The sequence below is a fragment of the Bombus affinis genome, chromosome 4, assembly GCF_024516045.1.
Source record: "Bombus affinis isolate iyBomAffi1 chromosome 4, iyBomAffi1.2, whole genome shotgun sequence".
NCBI lineage: Eukaryota > Metazoa > Arthropoda > Insecta > Hymenoptera > Apidae > Bombus > Bombus affinis.
Genome location: NC_066347.1, coordinates 6976045 through 6998634, shown reverse-complemented (window position 1 = coordinate 6998634; position 22590 = coordinate 6976045). Strand labels below are relative to the sequence as shown.

General features: G+C 27.1%; 2 protein-coding genes across 5 annotated transcripts; one reads left to right on the top strand and one right to left on the bottom strand.

Annotated features, from left to right (window-relative positions):
- The first annotated feature begins 1042 nt into the window (after positions 1-1042).
- On the top strand, positions 1043-14426 carry LOC126915727 (1-acylglycerol-3-phosphate O-acyltransferase Pnpla3). 2 transcript variants are annotated; one of them, XM_050720669.1, is made up of 13 exons: positions 1043-1614; positions 7749-7861; positions 8032-8151; positions 8245-8433; positions 8581-8664; positions 8834-9010; positions 9087-9262; positions 9813-9923; positions 10472-10626; positions 10707-10794; positions 10869-10962; positions 11039-11237; positions 11312-14426. In XM_050720669.1, the coding sequence occupies exons 1-13, from the start codon at positions 1455-1457 to the stop codon at positions 11500-11502; spliced, it is 1857 nt and encodes a 618-aa protein (XP_050576626.1). In that variant the 5' UTR covers positions 1043-1454; the 3' UTR covers positions 11503-14426. The 2 variants fall into 2 exon arrangements, with proteins under 2 accessions (XP_050576626.1, XP_050576627.1); XM_050720670.1 differs by lacking the exon at positions 9813-9923 and having other exon boundaries at positions 1054-1614.
- Positions 14427-15024: 598 nt separating this feature from the next.
- Positions 15025-22171, bottom strand: LOC126915723 (transcription factor SPT20 homolog). 3 transcript variants are annotated; one of them, XM_050720667.1, is made up of 22 exons: positions 21874-22171; positions 20744-20854; positions 20460-20651; positions 20227-20345; positions 19871-20120; positions 19506-19718; positions 19212-19390; positions 18921-19130; positions 18659-18818; positions 18501-18575; positions 18365-18383; positions 18048-18274; positions 17802-17961; positions 17513-17718; positions 17296-17443; positions 16998-17191; positions 16787-16924; positions 16596-16692; positions 16349-16425; positions 16080-16263; positions 15700-15866; positions 15025-15553 (listed from the first exon to the last, which is right to left on the bottom strand). In XM_050720667.1, exons 2-22 carry the CDS (start codon positions 20789-20791, stop codon positions 15398-15400), a joined length of 3219 nt encoding a protein of 1072 aa, XP_050576624.1. In that variant the 5' UTR covers positions 20792-20854; positions 21874-22171; the 3' UTR covers positions 15025-15397. The 3 variants fall into 3 exon arrangements, with proteins under 3 accessions (XP_050576624.1, XP_050576623.1, XP_050576622.1); XM_050720666.1 differs by having other exon boundaries at positions 15700-15863; positions 18048-18383; XM_050720665.1 differs by having other exon boundaries at positions 18048-18383; positions 21874-22170.
- Positions 22172-22590: the final 419 nt, after the last annotated feature.

The following is a 22590-nucleotide window of genomic DNA, read 5'->3' as shown; positions in this document are numbered from 1 at the left end:
GTAAATTCAAGGTTAAACTTAATTTTCAAGATAATATACAATTAAGCCGTAATTTAAGAAGCGTTTACATTAAAAATGCTATATTTATGAAATCAATATAATTCATAATATAAAGTATAACTTCCTTACGCAAAATAGAAAATGCTTAAAAACCGTATCAATTCATAATCAACTGTTATTTACAAAACGAACCAATCCTAGATAAAGTCTAAATGGTTGACCAATTAGTTCAAACCATATAAGCTGATTATGTTTAGTAGTACAAGATAAAATAAAATTTTATTTATAATATTTTGACTATTTATTTTTAAATAATACTAAAATTAACTTAAATATAAATCTACCAACACCATTTGTTTAATACATACATTAATTAATAGCATTCATAAGAGAAATTTCCTCTTTGATAATGATCATTTTCAAATCTGTATTTTTCATTGATTACCAAAACAAACTAGGAGGTATCTGATTATGATAGTACAGTTTCATAACATAAAATTCCATAAGTCATTTAACTGTTAATAGGAAATATTGGGTTAACAACTATTTGCCATTAAGTGGTATTGACAAAATCCACAATCACTTAGTTGTCAACCCAATACATTCTCTCATATTATAATAATTTTTATATTATTATATCTATATATTATAATTAGTATTGTTATATTATTATAATATATTATTATAATATTCTTATAATAAATATAATATTCTCTTGTACCATAGACTTTATTCAGATTAATTATTTATTATATTTATTAGATTAATACAAATAAGGATTCTATTTTTGTTAATTAAATTCTATATTTATACTTAAAAATCGAAAAACTGCTAATAATTGCTTAACATAATTACAATATTAAAAAAATATATGAGAACAAAGAATGTTTTATATAAAAAAGGACATTAACTGTCATTTTAGCAAATTTTACTTACATTAAATAATCATAATACGATTTGTTAAACATTATTTATTAAATGAGTATGAACGCATTTTAAGACAATCATATTGTTGGGAAAACACGTGCACCTGTAGAAATATGTATTACACATTGAATGAGTTTAAGAACGCTGAGTGGGCGGGGCTATCACCACACCATTCGGATATGATTAAAATCGACCAATCAGGAACTTGGCAAGTATTTACAAACCGTACGTCATCAAATGTGTATTATCTCTCTGGCTGTTTGTAACATCATGTATTTTTTTTTTCAATCGTATTCAAGATTAGACTCAAGAGTTTCGGGAGACTATTGTTGCTGCTGCAAAGGACTACTAATAGTTGAAACGTGGACGTCGTGCGAAGTGCGTCGTTCATACTGTCTTTCTTTATGTGCGATGTTCATAGTGTTGAAGAAAGGGAATCAGTATTTTTTATTTATCATATGATTATTCTTGACAATCGATCTAAACGAATTAACAATAAACGACATAGAGTATAAGAGAATTCCGAAATGAATTTATCGTTTGCTGGTTGCGGTTTCCTTGGTATTTACCATGTTGGTGTAGCAGTGTGCTTTAAGAAATACGCTCCACATTTACTTTTGGATAAGATTAGTGGTGCATCGGCTGGTGCTATCGCTGCTTGTTGTCTTCTTTGTGACTTACCCCTCGGTAAGTGAACTCCTTTGTTTATATATATCTACCAGATATATAGTATCTTAAATAATTAGTTTTTTTCAATGTTACGGTTCGATTTATTGTCTTTCTGATATTACACGATCTTACGTTTTGTATTCATTGCGCGCATGTTAAACAAATTGTCCCGGTGGCTCCGGTGATTTCACACTGTAATTAAACCTTAAATATCATTATTCATTCTTTTAATATAAAATATGACGATGTTGCAATTTGATATATACTTAAGGCCATATTTATGTACTGTTAATGTAAAAAAATATAGCTGTCAAAATTGACTTTCATCAGTTTTTATATTTCCTAAATAAATCTTAAATAACGATTATAAATTTTAACATTTTTCAAGTATCATTACTAATTTGTTATATAGTCCATATAAATGATTTTCTTTTTGCTTATGTGAATAAATGATATAAAATTTATAAAACGTAATTATTGTAATTATATTTTAAAATCTCAAAATCCCTATTTCACTATTCGCAGCTAAATATAATTTATTTCACTTCTGCCTGTCTCTATATTACATTTCCTACTGTTTATAAAATTTCAAAATTATTGATAGAAGCTGTATGAACTTGATAATGCTGGAAATGAATCTCATAATTAGGTCAAGCATAGAATAAGCAAATTGGAAGTAGTAACAAGAACACTTATCAAATGCTTTTCTTTGTAGTAAGCCTGAGAATAAATGTATAATATAATGGAAACAACTATAACAGACATATTGGCATTAGTTATTGCGCATTACTGAACACATTTTATTGTAATAAAAACTTATCACTTTGTGTGAAAAAGAAATATTTTTTATTTTAGTAAATCTCACAATGGTAAAATATCTTATCAAATATTTTATGCTAGAATATAAAAGTAATTTTATTTAATCTTTTAATCAAAACATTGCAATAAATTTCTATATACTCAAAAAATTTAAAAGATGAAGATTTATAATTGGTAATAAATATCAAAATAATCGTTTGAAAAACTATATAAATGGTGTTAAAAAGTACTCTTTGATGATTTTTAATATAAATGGGGAATAAATATGTAAACGCACAGAATATATAGAATGCGAAAATTCTTAATAGTTTCGTATATATATATCTGCTTATAAATTCACTGTTGTGTTTACATCCTATCTTGTAGTACAGTACCATGGCCAATTAGAAATCCGATGCTTTCGTAATACATAACATTTCGTAATAATAATAAATAACTGATAACTCATAGTTAAATATTTACGATTAGTATTACATAGTTGTTAAAACATTTTTAATAATAAGAACAACAAATATGGTACGAATAAAATGTATTATAATTTTATATATCCTTTGGAAATGTTTTGGGATAAATATGTGTTACGTGGAACATTTTTTATAGACACAAATATATTTTACATTTTATATAGGTACAAATATGTTTTACATATAGAGTCATTAAGACATATATACGTCTTATGACATAAACGTAATATATACGTAATATACATAGAATGCTAATATATATGTCCGAAAGATTTGTATGAAATATCCAATGTTAAAATGAAGAAAGATTAATTTGGTTCACACACATATCACATAGTTTACGTCTTATGTGTTTACATCTTTAATTTCAAAAATATATCAGTTATTTGATTAAATTTCATTTCCTTCAATATACATCATATTTATTTACCAAATTAACAATATCGCCTGGTATCTTTTTAGCGTCATTACTTCCGTATCACTCTATATAGAATTATTAAATACATATAGTGATAACAGATTAAAGACATACTTATACATGTACAAATCAGTCTCGATATTAATAAGTTAATATTAAATCGTAATAAGATAGACGGTATTTTCCTATTGTTTCGAAACGATGATTCAAATATGTATGTATATTATTGTATACTATTACTATGTATGTAGCAATCAGGCTTATCAAATTCCATTGTTAATATGCTTCTTTAATAAATGAATCCAACATTTTCGAAAAAATTATTTATTCATATTTCGAATTTTCTCAATATAGATCATTTATGTGTAATGTATATATGCAATCAAACATTAAATATTATTTTTATTACAATATATGATTTTTAATTAAATAAACATTTAATGTTCATTCATATGTATTTAAAGAATCAGTATTAAATAACTCGATCATATTGAAAATATTAATTGAGTCAATCACAATTTATATATATATATATATGTGCTCGTAATTTTAATGTATGATAATTTTATTGCTGATACTTATGCGTGACAGCATTCTATAATCATGTGCATAATCTATGACGTAAACGTTTTCACAATGTTATCCTACCGAAAAGACACATTTAAGGTCGTTTCCAGATTAATGAAACTACTACATAACGCGTATATTAAATATACATCAATACGTTTGTAATAAGCGATAAGTGATGCAGCTATGAAGCATTTAAAACAATATACATACATATCCTGAAAACGAAACATGTTCGACAGCTAGTGCATAATACATATTTAATACTTCAGATACAGAGAAATAATGAAATATTGATTTGTATACCTAAAATAAGAGTATAGTTACAGAGTAAATTAAGAAATGATTGTAATTCTGTACTATTTGTAATAAGTATACTACTTTTTTAATATTGTTATACGAATATGTAATGCGGACTTTTATTCATCTATAGAAAATTTGAAGGTGTGACAATGCATAGAATATACGAAAATATGTAAAATATGCAAAACGTAGTACTTATTATAATCTATATTAAGGAAAACAATTATGTACTTCAGTCCCGTTTTTTTTACGCTATTCATAAAATATGAATTTGCATAAATATCCATAGTCTAGTAATATGTAATTGTACCTAAGTATTTATGTATTATGGTTATTATTGAAAAAAATTAGTACGTCTATTTAACTTATATAACTACATGGTCTCTAAGATGCATATTTGTTACACATGTTATATAAACTGTAATATGTCTTCAGAAATAGAAAGATGCATATTTACTATATTTGTTATATAAACTGTAACATATCATTCATGTTTAGAAAAAAATGGAAATTTTTAAATTAACTGTAAAAAATATAAACGCGTGGTATGCAAACAGCTCGATAATATCAATTATTTCCATTATTCAGGATTTTTGTTATCGCGAAAAAAATGGTTAAAGTCTAATTAATATCAGCAAATACAGACGAGTAATTTGATATGAGGATTGAACGCGGCTGGTAATCTAAAACTGCGTCGAAATTTAAAAAAACAATGACTTATTATTCTTGTTCTTTTTTATGCTGAGATAATCGATATGTCGATAATATATCCCGATAAATTTTTTATGAAGAAACATCAAGACATTTATTCTAAAACGAATAAAAGAATGTTTTTCTTTAAAGAATAACATCTTTTAGTTAAAAAGATTATTGTAGTTTCTCTCATTAAAAATGCCAATTATCAAAGTGTCGTGATTTAAGTATCCTAGTCAGAAAATAAACTATTTCCTTCTGATATTGATAACATCAATACCATGCAACATGTTAAGCAAACAAAGGAATGTTTGTTTTTGTAGAAAGGCAATGCCAATTCATACGATAAAAGATAAGGCTATATATATGAATACATAAGAATGGACCAGTCTCTTTTACAAGATAATGTTAATCCACAGAATCCGTGAAATTGATGCGGCTGCATCTATTTTCATTAATCACGCAAAATTATATTTATGTTATAAAATATTGAACTATCTTTTATATTATGATCTCTCTCACAATCTCTCTTTCATGTTACGATGTTAGAGATTTTAACCAGGTAGTTCGTAGTAAGAAATCGCTCCAAATTTTATATTATGCATCAGCAGCTTAAAGAATTTGTTTTTCTTCGTATAGGGATATTTAAGGGCCCTATCCAGCATTGCCAGAGGATATTTTTTAGTATTGCCAGAAGGTAGGTATTATAATCGTGTAATAAACCATTTTCCTTTCTATCTTTCTATAACTCTAATGTACTTTATAATTTGTCCAAGAAGGACATTTGGTAAATTGTTTTAGTATTATTTTGAATACTTATCATGTAGATGTTTTCTTTTTGGTAACTTTCCAGAGTGAATAGTTCATGTCTTCATTGGGTGATAATTTCATTATGTATTCGTGAAATTCTATATTGCAGTGATTTGGGATTAATTATTTCACTTCTTTAATGATGGCGTTTAATCTGCTTTTGTTGAGCTGTGTTTTATGTTTTTGCCAATTACTTTTTAATTTACGTTTAAACTTAATTTTCTGCAATGTATAAGCCGGGAGGATAGATAATTTCTATCATTTTCTACTGGTTTGGTGGCTATTCAACTTGCTTCTTGTATTATATCAGTAAAGTTTATTGCTATCGATTCAATTTGTTCAGATGTCTCTAGAGGTAATTATTTATTTAGCTTCTAGGTATTTTTTAAATTGAGCGTAATTAGTGCTATTGTTGTATAGATGATTTGTTACGTTCGAGTACATTGGTTTGGATGAAAGGTCTATAAGAATCGTATAGCTTATTCTAACATTTTATCTGCGATGTGTTAGTTTGTGATTCCCATAATTTATGCTTGACATTATAATCCCTAGCAGCAATAAATTTATTCCCTAATGATTTTGAAAAGTTTTCATACTGGTGTATCGTTATTGGTGTAATAAGCCATAGATTTCAAACTGGACATTTTTCTGAATTTTATAGGTTTATGGTCTTTACTTCGTAAGATTTTCTTATCGTGTTGTCTTTGCTGATCTAAGATACATTTGATAATAATTTATCTGTAGCTTCTGAAGAGTTATCAGCAGTGTCAAATATTTTATAGTTCGAATTGAATAGAACTTTCTCAATCTATTATATTTCTGTTTTCTTTTTGCAATAACCCAATATAAGAAACTTTTATTATCGTTTTTTAATCCTATCTGTTGGCATGATAGTCACATTCATTCTATCTACCTATAATAAAAATGTTCACTTTTAATTATTATCTTGTACTCAACATTTCGTACACAGATACAAATTATTTTTACTTTATTTTCACGATTTTTAAATGAGATATTAAATGTTTAATGTTATGAACAATTTTAAATGGTAATTTTAAGTACATAGTAAGGTAACTTTAAAGGACATAGTATAATGAGTTTATAAAAAATGAAAAGAGTGAAAATTATAACATTACTGGATAAGAATTTATCATATTTTAGCCCATTTTTTAATCCTTAAATCATTAACCAAATAGTATACTTTTAAGCGGATTGTAACTGCGACCATGTAATAAATGTAGGAAGTATGTCTAACTTTGAAACAGTAAGATAATTTAGATAGATTTAACGTTGTATAATGGAAGTATAATGTAAAACGATGGTAGAAACTATGAAATCCTACATACAATCTGTATTCATTATGGGGCTTCATAGCGTTAAATCATATAAGTTGGCTGATGTATTAATGCTAAATAAATATGCAAAAATATTGATTTTATATTCTTATAATATAAGTTAATTTATAATATAAGTTCATTTATTTTTCTGACCCCATATATACTTTTTTCACAGCTTATAAATGAACACACCCTATAGATATAATTTTGCGTGTACCTATATTTGTGATATAGGAATATGTACATATCACAATCAATTTAATCTTGATATAATTGAAGTATATTATATATTCGGGATAAGATAAATACATCAGTGGTATTTGCTTCTTATTTACGTTAGGTATAAAAATATACTAAATTTATCTCGAAAAATATGTTAAGTTAATGTAATAAAAACTTCTAAGGATTTTAAAAAAAAATGTGTAGATATGAAGCTGTAAGTGAAAATATCAAGAACAACTCAAAGTTTTTTATTTTTCCGATCTTATAATTGAACAAAACAATTTATAGCTTTTTCCCATTTTATGATGGAAAAAGACAAATAAATGATCTGTTTTTAACTATATCAAGTTGCATAGATAGCTATATACGATTTAAATGAAATTTCTACTTAAACGGATTTTATGCAATTAAATCTTAATATAATTTATTTTTAATTAATGAAATTTATTTCTATAATTTATTTTAAGTTATTCTTAGTTGTTGTTCCCTATAATAATTATAAGCACACATTTTTTATAGGGGAGATCACAAGTAACGTATTACGCGTTGCGCGTGAAGCACGACAACGAACTCTTGGTCCATTTAGTCCATCATTTAATGTACAGGAGATATTGTTAGAAAGTTTACAGAAGGTACATATCATTAACTACAATTTAAAATGAATATAAATATTCAAATTTTGCAAAAATAACATATATAGTATTTATACTTTTAAAGTTATTAAATATAGCAATAGACATCTCTAAGATGAACTCTTGTTGTTAATATTTTAATACATAACGAAATATTATCTTTGTTCTAGCATCTACCTAATGATGCTCATATTCGTGTTAGCGGCAAGCTTCACGTTTCCTTAACAAGGGTATACGACGGAAGAAATGTAATTGTTTCACAATTTTCATCTAAGGAAGATTTATTGCAGGTAAAACAATATTCATGTTAAAATTTATATAATTTATATAACTGAAAGTTTATATAAATTTAAGTTTGTAATATTGAAACTTTTCTTTTATAGGCATTATTGGCTAGTGCATTTGTCCCAATTTTTTCTGGTCTCTTACCACCAAGATTTCATGGTGTCAGATATATGGATGGTGGTTTTAGTGATAATCTTCCTACACTTGATGAAAATACTATTACAATTAGTCCTTTTTGTGGAGAAAGTGATATTTGCCCTAGAGATGTTTCATCCCAACTTTTCCATGTAAGTTACTTATGATTATTCAGATAATTTACGAAATATTTAAATTGAATAAATAACTGTTCTTGCTAAGATTAAATTACTAGATTATTAAAGAATAGATTACTAAATCGTATGTAAAATATAATAAATGACAATTATAATTAATAGGTCAATCTTGCCAATACAAGTATTGAGCTTTCAAGACAAAATATATATAGGTTTGCAAGAATACTTTTCCCACCAAATCTAGAAGTAAGTTTATATGAAGTACTTGTAATATAGAATATTAAAGAAATAAAATAACATAGATAAGGTAACATAAAAAGGATATTAAGAAATAAAAATTAACAAAATTATATAGATAAAATTTAAACATTAATATCATAAAGGGTTTTAATATTATTAAAAATTACCTTTACAGATGCTCTCAAACATGTGTAAACAAGGTTTTGATGATGCATTAAGATTTCTTCACCGCAATAATTTACTTAATTGTACCCGATGTTTAGCTGTACAGTCCACATTTGTAGTCTCAGAAACTCTTGATGATAACATGGATTATGATCCTGAATGCTTAGAATGTAAAATGCATAGACAGGTATAATTTTAATATGTGCAGTGTAAGTTACAATAAGAATATTTTTTATACATAAATGTACACATATATTTTGTAGGAAGCGCTAGTATCTAATTTACCTGAAACAGTTATGACCATATTTCAAGATGCAATTGATTCTGCTAATAAAGGTCTCATTAATTGGTTATTTAAACATCGAAGTGTAAAACTTTTATCATTACTTAGTCTACCATGTACACTGCCAGCAGATGTAGTATATGCAACTTTCACAAAGTAAGTATATTATTATGCATTGCATCATTTGTTTTTTTCTTTTTGACCAATTTTTTATTTTTAAAATAATTAATGTATATATTGCATTTGTAATGTTCACATAATTTGATAGAGTTGTGTGTATCAATGGAATAAGAAACTAATATGCATGATATATTACTTGTTTAAAACTGCATGCTACTAAAGTAATAGTATAATTAAAATGATTTATAATTAAATTAAAAATTAATAATATATATAAATACAGACTTGTTATTGTAGTAAAATTAGTAAGTATATTCATATCTTTTCTATCTATTAACTAATGCTGGTTATTCATTTTTATGGTTAGTGATCATTAGGAATCAAATTTATGTTTTCTTCAACTTCACTGTATGTAATATTGCTTTAAAATCATATTTATATTAAAATTCCTGTAATCATCCAAATTGATAAAACGTAACTTAATTTGTCTCATATTCTAATTGTCTGAGTGAATGAATTTTTTTTTATTTATTTAATATTGTGATTATGTATAATATCATGTTTAACATTATGCATGTGGTCATAGTCTGATTGGTAACAAGATAGAAAGTCACACCTTGGAATACAATATAATTGGCAATATTCTTCATACATCTCCACAAATGTCTTGTGCTAGACATAATATGACATCTTCTTGGTAAGCTTTGCATTTCTTATGTATTGCTATATAAAATGTCTTATATATTACCTGAACATATAATCATGAAAGATGAAATTGGAAAATACATAAATTGAAAATACTTACTATAAATAGAATTCTTATTACTTTGAATAAGAATTTTATAAAGTTTCATTCCATATATTCACGTATAATGCATTTATGTACATTATATATATGTTTTAAATATAATAAATGCATATACACACACACACACACACACACATTTTTCTTAAACCAATTAAGTATGGTATTTCTCAAACTTAATGTCTAATACTAAGTGCCACAGACTGTTAAATGTCAGTTAGACATTACATACATGGTTCAAGGAAATAGAATTTTTTATATTTATATATAATATATGTTTTAAATTGTGAAAAAGTTATTTAAGTTATTTATTTAAATTATTTACATTTAATGTCAAAAATCTTAACTTTCTGCTTCTATAACTTATTCTTTTTATTATGCGTATACTTTCTTAGTTTCATAACAGTTGTCTATGAATTAATATTTTATTTTATTTTCAGGTTTATTTTGAATGTGCCTAAATTGCGAAGGAACCTATTAGAATTAAGAACATTTTTATTAAACGAATTATGTATGCTATTTCCTAAAATCAATGCCTATTACCAAGTGCCACAGACTATTAAATGTCAGTTAGACATTACAGAATATGGTTCAAGTAAATAGAATTTTGTTTATTTTTTGTACTAATTATAAAAAATAAAATTTTCTTGTATATCCATCTTTCTCATTTTTTAGACATATATGATATGGAAGTAGCGGACAAGACTGATAATTTATATAAAAATAAGAAAAATCTAAATTTGACATTACAATACAATGAATTGTAAGTCTATAAATCTTAATAGTATTTTAAAACTTTTTAATTAATAAATGATATTTCTAACTTATATCTTTCAGACAACCATGGGAGGATAATGGTAATACGTCAAATTGTGTTATAAATATGTCCAATCTTTCAACTGTTGATGATACTTTTGAAAATATTCTTCAGGTAAATTATGAACATTTATTAATGATTATATATAATCAATATCAATACAATGTAAATTTTCTTCTTAAATATATAGGTAACTTCTGAGCAAGAAGCTGTAATGGCATATTATTACATGGATGATAATAACAAAGTGCAAGTGACAGAGATATTTGACGTTACAGACTCCGATTCACATGCAATGTTATCTATAGAAGAAATTGAAAATAATACAAAATTACAATTTGATGAGTGGGATACACCCACATGGTTATCTCAACACACCCTCAATGATAGTAAGTTATTTTAACTACTGATTATTGTATATATATTATATAAATAGATTACACGCGAAATATTTATCTTTTAGCTGTAACAGAATCCCTATATACTGATGCAGATCAACAAAGCATAGAAAATTTATCAGAAATATCTTTAGAAGATGATATTTTGAATGTGTTAAATACATCTTCTGATCCAGAGAGTGAATGGGAAATAAGTAAAAATTTACAAACAACAAGAGCTTCCAACCCACCCATTTTCCAGTCAGAAATGGATTAACAATGACTAAAGATTTAAAGTAAAATAAATTTTTTCTTATGATAATTGATATAGACAATGAGTATTATCACTATCTATAGTCAATTATATGATTAGATATGCATATTTTTGTAGTCAATAATGTTGGTGATATTATAGAGAGAAATAGTATCAGTGTGCTCAATATTGATAATTTTTTATAACATTTGAAGAACATGTCGTTTAAAGAAGTAAAGAGTATAGATGAAAACATTTTTATTAAACAAGAACAGTCTGTGTTATGCACTGATAAATATAAGATACAACACAAGTAACCATATAAAAATGTGATATATATATATATATAAGAAGTATCTTCAACAGAGCATACGCAGTATTTTATTATTAATGAATCTTGGTAAAAAACATTTAACATCATTATTAAATACTTGTAAGTCAAGTATGAGTAGATCTCCAAGAAAGAGGCTGACTATGATGGAAATGCACATCATAAAAGATATTTATCCGGATTTTATGTTGAGTGTTATTAGAAGTTTCATATGTTAACCATAATACTTCTACACTCCTAGTCAAAAAGATAACCCAGGTGTGCTATCTTTAATTTCTTAATGACGCGTGTAGTTTTTCGTCTGTAACATATAATATGAAAACATTATGAGATCAGAATATGCGATCCGTTGAAAATAATTAAAAATATTATGAGGTTTAGTGTGTAACAAAAAAAATTGTTTTATTTTAAGAACGAAATGATAACACACTCTGTTAATATGTTTAGAAATTGCTCAGTAGTTCATGATCTATCAACGAGTAAAGATTACAGTACAATGTTATATAAATTTGTAAGTATGGGACGCGGAAAAAGATTAAACGAGTCTGAAAAAAAGCAAATTCTTGAACTAAAACAGCAACGGTTATCAGTAACAAATATATATATATATATATAATATCGAAAATAATTAGAAGAAGTCGTAAAATAATACACAATTTCTTAAAACATGTTGAAGATTATGGCAAAAAGAAAAGTACTGGTCGTTAAAAGTACTCGTCATCGTTATCCGATCGTGATAAGCGAGCAATCTTGAGTGTAGCTTCCAACTCGTAGTTAACAACGAAGCAAATAATGGAAAAATCTAGTGTTAGTGCCAGTGTTTTAATTGTTCGTCGAGTTTTACTATCCTGCAAAGATATTAAGAGGCTAAGATTAAAAAAGAAACCTCCGTTAATAACGAAACACAAAGTAGAACGTTTACGCTTTGCAAAAGAAAAAATGCATTGGAAAAAGAAATGGAGAAGGGTACTATTTTTAGACGAAAAAGATTCAATTTGGACGATCCTAATGGTTCCAATATTATTTTCATGACATAAAAAAAGAGACAATGTCAGCAATTCGACAACAAATGGGAGGAGACAGCGTGATGGTTTAGGCCGGCATCGGTTATTTCGGCAAGACAAGTATCAAGTTCATTAATGGGAGAATGAATAGTGTCCGATACATAAATTTAATCAAAGAACAAATAAATAATCATGCAGAACGGATTTCTGGACCTGATTACATCTTTCAACAAGATAAATGCATCTGTGCACACATCAAGATTGGCCCAATCATATTTTAATGAAAATAATATATCTATTTTGCCGTGGCCTGCACGCTCCCGGGACCTTAATATTATTGAAAATTATTCGCGGCGTATACGCGAATGGAAAGCAGTATCAACAAGTACAAGAATTAAAAAATACAATTATACGCAAATGGGATATGTTAAGTCAAAATTATATCCAGAAACTATATAAATCGATACCAAATCTTATAATAGAAGTAATAGAAAATAAAGGGGGATGTATCCATTATTAAATAAGTATATATGTTTGATAAGTAATTATTGTTAGTTACAATTTATGTTGATTATTATTTTCTTATCGTAGATGTGTTATCATTTCGTTCTTAAAATAAATCAATTTTTTTTGTTACACACTAAATCTCATATTACAAACGAAAAACTTTACACGCGTCATTAAGAAATTAAAGATAGCACACCTGGGTTATCTTTTTGACAAGAAGTGTAAGCATGAGAGCTAAGTAAATTATTTTCCTCATCTTTTCTCCTTTTCTAATTCTGTTATACTTCTTAGTAAAAATATTTATGTAGATATTTTCCAACACAGAGCAGTGCCAAATTATTTGTGTGGTTCCTATTTGCAATAAATACTTAAACAAATAATGAAATTAATTATTTAAATTAGGATAGGAAAATAAATTTTGTTATTGCATACAGCTGGAACTGAATGCCAACTAATATACAAAATTTTTATGCTGTTTGTTATTGACGTAATCACTGTTGAGGATATTTAATTATGGCTAAAGAATGACATTTTTGTATCATATACTGAACTAAATATCATTACGTAATAAGTGACTTATAGCAATAATTATAAAAAGCACAAGTTATATATTTAATTACATATTAAATTGTATTATTATTAAAAAAAATTGCTGTGTTTATATGTATATGTACTGTACTATATGTTTGTATTCACTTAGTATAGGTATAAGAACATCCTAGATTATTATCATGTAACTTATATGTAAATGTTATATATGTATTAATTTTTATATGTTTAAATAGTGATACTGTATATTACTTAATCTATCTATATTGTACATAAAAAATGTTTTATGGTGTTAAAAACTGTATATAGTTACATAATTGAAATTTATTTATTTTTTCGGCTTTATTATTCGACTTACATATTTGTAATTTCCACTCGGTCCCATACATAAGTTATGTAATTTTATTTTAAGATTAATTACTAATTTGGATAAAAGATTTGTTGTATTTTAACTTATTATTTCATTTCTGGATATCTTCTTGAGTACTCTTGTATGAAACTAACGGTTCACAAATTTTGTTGCAATTGTTAGAAATATAAATAACACTTTATGCTTATTTTGAAAGTTGTTTCAGTATTTGTAATTATGAATAATACTGAAAATAGCTATCTTCAAGAGTTTATATATTAAATTATGACATGTTAATATGTATATAATTAATAAAATAAAAATATTAAGACAAAACTTAATTTACTTTATCTGTCTATGATCATTAACGAATTAACATTATAAACTTGGATAAATTAGAATTCAGGTGGATTCGGGCAAGATCTCAGAATCTTGAGAAATACAAAAATATCGGAATTCCACTCAAATTTTGATGATTCATCTCGAATCCCAAGTTGATTCTCTAGTCTCGAAATAATCCCACACATTTTTAATGATTCTAATGTGTATATATGAAGTAACATAAGACCCGATGCAAGAAGTGACTTCATCCACACGATATCACTGCGATCATATATTTTTATTTGTTTTCTCAGTTAACAACAACCAAAGCGGACATATGATCAGAGTGATATACTGCGGACAAAGTCGCTCGTCTGCACTAGTTCTAAATGTGCAGCTAGCAGCGACCGACTTTTTACAAAAAGTGTATATCATAAAATATTTTTATTCGAAATAAATAACAATAATATAAAGAAGGGTCGAGGTCAATAAAAAATGGAATATTTATTATATTTTTTAATATAAAACAAATCATATTGTATGTATAAGTTATATATACAATAATTGAAACCATCCTCAAAGTAATATTTTGAGGCAGAAATTTTTTTTCGTTTTTTGTAGAAATAATTTATTGCACATGTGCACAAGTATGTATTATGCTGATTTTTATAAAATATGTCTTTACTGTTAAACATTGATCGTTCATGAATAAAAATTGTATAATTTACAATTATAATTGCATGCATAATTAAAATTTTCAAATGTCATATTAACTTAATATATAAAAACCTCATTACATTCCTTATAGGCAGGCTCCAATTATTTCAGTGTGATGAAATATTAATTATTTGAACATGTTCAGGCTGGATCTTCCCCAGGGCCAGATGTAGAATTTCTTTGAGGCTCAATTTGAGTCCTGTTTTGCGAATTGCCAGTTGCAACCGCTACTTTATGTTGTGTAGTTAAACACTGTAACTGTTGGAGCTGTACAGGTTTAACAAGAGTTCTCTGTAACTACAGAATAAACAATCTTTGAATTGTACTTATAATTTTAAATAAATTCAAAAGTATATATATTCTTTTATATTACATCATCTTTTATAATATGTAATTTTCTTCTCTTAACTAAAAATTTATACTAATAATGCAAAAATATATACTTGTTGTTGTGATAATGTTGCCACTCCAAGACTTTGAGTTTGTTGACTGCACTGCCCTGTAGAAGCTCTAGCATGCAAGGATTTTGTCAATAATGTTTGTTTATTTGCAGGTACTACTTGGGAAGAAGATGTCGTCTGGGACGCCATAAGCACTGGTTTCGTTGCTGCTATAAAACATGACACTATCCTTATTTGTTGAAAAAAATTTAATACAATGTCTTAAACATGAATAAATTAAGCAGTTTATATAAAAATATTTATACATATTAATGTATAATAGAAATTGTAAAATAATATAGAAACAATAGAATCTGTTCTTACTGTCTATAATCTATTTTTAAATAATAAAATATTGTGACATGGTATCTATGGTAACTTACCCATTATAGGAGTTAACACCTGTTTATTACCAGACAGTATTAACTGACTGGCTGTCACTGTTTTAGCCACAGTTACTAATTGATTTGATAAAACAGTTGATTTAACTTGATTTGGTTGTACTTGACGCGCTATATGATTAACTCGTGGCCTTTGAGATCCAACAAGTTGAATTGCCTGTCCACCCTAAGAAGTAATCTTTATCTCATTTTGGGACTTTAATAAATTATTATATACATATTATATAACACAATATATAATTTATAAATACCTGCGCAAGAGTAACAGAATTACTACTACGTATGTTTTGTTGCGATAATCCTTTGACTGCTGAAGGTATTATTTGGGCTACAACATTTATTGTATAATAAAATACAGATTATTTCGTATATCATAATTATTCAGTTTATATAGGCATAAAACATTTACTTATCTTTGTTAGTCAAACATTAATATATTAAATAAAGTAATTTAATATGAAGGTTAGAATCAGTGCATCAAAAAGAAAAAATTCTTACCAATTGGTAACGACAAATGAGTATTGGCAGGATTAGTTATTACTACTGTTGGTGTACTTCCAGCAATAGCTGTTGTAACAACTGTAGTAGCTACCATCTAGAAATATAAATCAATATTTCAGAAAAATTTTTGTACATTTTGTGTTAAAGCAACCGAAATGAGAAAACGCGTGAAATACAAAAAGACTAACACTAGAAACCGTGGTGCAAGTATTAGTTGCAGATGATATAGGCAGAGAAACAATGACTCCTGTAGGTGTAACGGAACCCGTCGTTGCTGACACATTTAGCGACATCGTAATGGGTTGTGATAGTCCAGGAAATGATACCTGTTGTATAATGAATAGTACAGTAGTATTTCATCTTCTACGCCATATGTTGAAATAAGCAGCTCTCCACAACCTGAACATTTTGGAGACCATTGATGGAATTCGACAGACTAGTAAGATTTACACCCTGCAGGTTTACATTGGTTGATGGTGGAGTACTCATTGGCGTCGCAGATTGATTATTCTGACTGGAAGAAGCAGTTAACCGCTCAAGGAGAGAAGAACCAGAATTAATTCCTGGTATTGGATTATCTGCAGATGGTGTCCCTATAATACATAATTTTAATTATGTTCACCTTAAAAAAGACAGAATAGAAATAATAGAAAAAATACACACTAATTGCATCTTGTGTGTACCTTCAAATATTTACCTGCTAACAAAGCTGAAAGTCCTGACATTGATAATCCAAGCGTTGAATTAGGATCTTGCACACGAGCTAATTTCACAGCTGTTGCTTTGACTGGTTGCTGCTTACAACTTAATTGTCCTGTTAAAGTTGAACTTAAACTCACCCTTACCTAAAAATATATTTCTTACAATTTCAGAATACTGTTAAAAACGTATAAGTACAAGCTTAATTGACTTACTTGACCAGTTGTATTAGGGACATTAATGACATTTCCATGACTAAGAACTCTAGATGGGATGGAAGCATTCAAGGAGATCCTTCGTGGCTGGACCTTCTGTTGCGTCAAATTGGCAGGACTGCTATTTAACAAACTAAGGATCGCAGCATTATTTGACTTGTTTGTAGTCTGTGCATTACTATTCATAGCAGCAGCTGCTGCATTTGCTGAAAGAATGTTTAATAAAATACTTTTATTTTTAGCATTTCTTTTATTTTGTATTACAGTTTATATCAACGTCACAACAAACCTGCAGCTTGCTGTTGAAATTGTTGAGCAGAATTCATGAGAGATGTTACAAGAGCTGTTATCGCAGGATTAGTAGAATGTTTTTTAAATGGTATTTCATTTTGGCTCTGATTAACGGTTTCCGTAACACAGTTTTGTGTTCCAGCTTGCAATTGAGCTTGCTATAAATAGAGAAATATATAAAGTTGTCCGAATATCAAAATATAATGTTACACATAATTCATATAAATTCATGTATAACTCCTACCAAAACTGGAACATTTGTAGATGTAGCATTATTAATATTACTGTTTAATTTCTGCTGAAAAACTAAAATTCCAGATCCATTACAGGAATTGCCATCAGCAACCGACATAGTAGAGTTATCAATCTGTACAGATGTGGAGGCATTTGATCCACCATTAGTTAAAGGTTGCCCTGGACTCATTGACGTAGTCTCATTTTGAGCAATAACTTGTGGAATATTTGTTGCATCTACGCATGACAAGTTATTTTGTGCAGAAGTAGTGGCTTCTGTCATAGTTTTCATTGAAGCTACTTGACCAGCTAGAGTATTTAACTGACCTTGAGCTCTTGATAAGATCTGAAATAATTATTATTAAATATTAGTTTAGTTTAGAACAGTCTTATTAAGATTTATTACATTTATTAAAAATATAATAATTTTATTCAAATATTTAGCAAGAAATATTTAATTTACCTGCTGCGCGACATGTTGAGATTGAGCTTGTTGTAAATGCTGAGCAACTAATTGCGCTGCTTTTGCTTGCTGCGCCTAAAACAAGTTTATTAACCAAAAAGTATTTATTTGAAAATGCATATAATAATACAAAAATTTCATTTTTGTAGTATACATACTTGTTGATGTGCTCGTTGCATACCGGGTGTACATGTTACGCGAGGGACCTGCCCTGGTACAACATGTTTTATTCTAACGTTCTTTCTACCCTCTTCCGTAAATATTTCCGTAAATTGTTGAATGTAATGATTTGCCAGAACTCTTGTACCTAATGTAAATCTATAAAAAATTTCAAATATTTACTTGTCCAATTAATTTTTATAACTTCAACAAAATATAAGATTCTATTTGATAAAAAGAGAATGATGAACAAATACTCGCCGGCATGCAGATCCGTTTTTCTCTCCTTCACGATGATTCTTATCCATATAAAGCTCTCCCAGGTACTCAGAATTAGAAGGTCTTTGTAGAATTGAGAGCTTTATGTGATCTATTTCACCTTGACTTCCTCCCGTTTCTAATATATATTCTTCTATAACGTGTGGCAAACAGTCTTTTGTTTCTCGCGGGCGTTCGTATGCTTTTGCAAATCTATCATACATGAAGCATAAATTTGTACTAATACATATAGTGATGTTTGATAAATAATAATAACTTTTTACTGAAATGTACCTTAAAACATCAATAGGTGTATTTGGTGGAAGTAGAGGAGGATTTGTAAGAGAAGGCGGTGGACAGGCAGTGGTTGTAGCTACTCCTCTCTTTGCTCTTAATTTTTGCATTAAATCTTGTATTGTTAATCCCTCTGGTTGTGCTAATTGTTCCAATTTTCTCTTACGATTAACTGTAACCTATAACAAAATAAGGTAAAATATTTCAAATATTAGAATTAAGCATGATATAATATATTTAAAAACACAAGCAAACTAAATAGAAGTTGCATTCTAATCCATTACAATTAATTACCTGTGAAAACTTTTTGGCTTGTCGCATAAGTTGGTGATCAGTAAGCAAAGATTTAGATTGCCTTAATCGTGTTGTAGCTATGCTAGGAATAGGATTTGGATCAAGACAAAGAGGTCCTTGGGTAGCTGCGACTAAATGTGATTCTAACATTAATCGTTCTTCATGACTCCAATCACCATCACTAGTTAAGGTTGATACATCTGAGAGTACACTCTAAAAGATATTAAGACATTATGCTGATTAATTTAAATTTTTTAGTTAAAACCTAATTATTATTTTATTTATTATCTTATTTTGTCACTTATATTAGCATTTCTCAAATTTCATTTCTAGTGAAAAACTAGTTATTCTTTTTTATTTCTCACTTGTGTTGTAGGCTTAAGAAGCACATGATGAACTTCGGCTTTAGTATGAGGAAATGCTTTTCGATAATCTCGAACTTCAGCTATTATACAACCATCATAAAATAAATGAGAATGATTAGTTTCTAGTTGCTCAGCCAACATTGCAGGCAATTGACCATTATCTATACATGAAAGCAATTCACCCTGTTCGTAACCCATCAGTTGTGTTTCAGCTAATATAGAATTTTTATCATACTGATTTCCCTTATCACTATTAAATTAAAATTGCTTATTAATCTACTATTATTAATATAGTTTCCAAATATATTGTAAATAAATATTAACATATACTTAATAGAAAAGTATAATATATTTACCTATTTCTTACAGCTAATGAGTATCCTTTATTACCAGCATAGAGATTAACAATTAATGTATATAGACCTTCTCTTTGCACCAATCTTCCCAAAAGATCACATTCATTTTCTAGATTATTCTACATGAATAAAAATATTATTATTAAACTAGTTTATTAATCTGTATTAAAATTTTTGGAACATATTTAATATTAAGGATATTAAAAATATTATTTCTATAGAAATATACGTACCAACACAGAGTCAGGAGTTGCATGAGGAACTTTAGTAAGTTCTTCAAAATATAATCTAGTCAACTTAGACTGAATGCTGTGTTTAGAATGATTCTGTTCTTTTTTTTGAATAGATGATTTATCACAAGCTAAACTTATAGAATTTTGTCCTTGAACATTTTTCCAACATTTGGATACCTGATTTATCATATCCTGCATACAAAATGTAAATATTTAAAATTAAAAAATCTACTTGAATTAATTAGAAACTTATAATAAATTAGAAAATAATAATAAAATACTACCTGAGCCTGCCGACACGCATCTTCTAAACTACAGGCTGTATCAATCATTTTAATTTTTGATTGCTAAAACCATTTAATGTCATATCTGATATAATAATGAATTTCCACAATCTAAAATAATTTCATAAAATATTAATATCATGGTTTTTATGACACAAAATTTGTATTATATTAATTTAATAAACATTCATGTCATTATGTTTAAGTAAATAAAATACTTTACTATAGGATATCTTTTTTATAATTTTTAAAATATTACAAGATTTTTAATATTATTACATTCTAGAAAATGTGTTTAATATAAGACATAAATTGCTAATATTACTAATTTATGATATTAGTTATATATATAATCATATATAATATGGTCCGATTAGTATAATCTATGAAAGAAAGAGAGAGAGAGAGAAAGGAATACAGAAAGTATTTTTTATTCATCTAAATAGGTTACCCTTAATATAGTTTAATTATCAATAACTGAGTTTATATATATATATATTAAAAAATATAAAAATTTGTGTAATGAATTTTCATTGCTTATATACTAATAGAATAAAACATTTGTATCACATTTATAAATAAAATTAATTTAAAATTATATATCAAAACATTACATAAAGCTATATTCAATATAATACAATAGTATGATATTAAATATATAAAATATATAAAAAGATATATATACAGTACAAAATAAAAAATTATAACGTTGATTTTAGTTAAGTATAATAATTTGATAAAGAGTAAGGACATAATTTGTTATGAATTGTAAAAAATACTAATGTAAAATATTTTACAAATGCATTTTTTATTACATTTGTTTATCGATGAGGCTATTATGTTTCTTATCTCACCTTTTGAATATTATAACAAGTATTTCAAACATAATAGTAAATTAATGCAATCAGAGAGTATCAAAAAGTAAAAAATAAGAACAATAAATAAGATTTATCGAAACAGAGGGTTATGTACAAATTACAAATAAATATGCAAGAATATGTTTTAATCATAGCGTGAATCCATCGAATGTCAAAACAAGCACGCTACATGAGAGGTTATGTAAATGTTTATGAATTAATACAAATCACATTTAAATCTTTCAAATAAAACATAAACAATAGGTTATTTACCTCTAATGGATCCAAAAAGTAATCTAATAGTAAACATTGGACACAGGATGTGACTCAAGTTAATTTTCTTATCATAACCTCACACGAATTGGTAAATAATACACAAGTTTACAGATAGCGAAAATTTTTGTCAACGAGTTCTTATAATCAATAAAAATTATTTAGTGTCAAATAAATAATATTTACAAGTAAGAAACGTCATTTTAGAGGACACAATGTAACCTATTATACAAACACCACACAATCATAGACTGGAAAATTGACCACATTTCTCTCTAGTGAGTTACTCAATTTATAGTTCGCAAGCTCGACTAGCATTCGAACAACTAAAGACGAATTTAGTGTTTCATGTACAACACTGATCTCGAATAAAAAAAAGATAGATCTATCGGGAAGGTTATTAATGTAAGAGAGAAACAGTATTAAGAAGTCTAACCAACTTTTAACAAATTTATTTACGAAATAGTAGTCTGCATCAATTGATTAAAATTTTATAAGAATAGGAATTTTTTATTCAAGAATCATATATTAGCTTTAGATTTTAAACTTTTTATGAAAAACTTATATTTATTTAATTTGTATAAATCCGTTTTCATTTATGGTACAACTGTACTACTAGGTACTACATTAAAATACCATTACCAATATACGAGTGAGATTCCATTCTTTAAATAAATTGTTCATGTTCAAGATTACGATAATCCAAGCCTAAGTTCA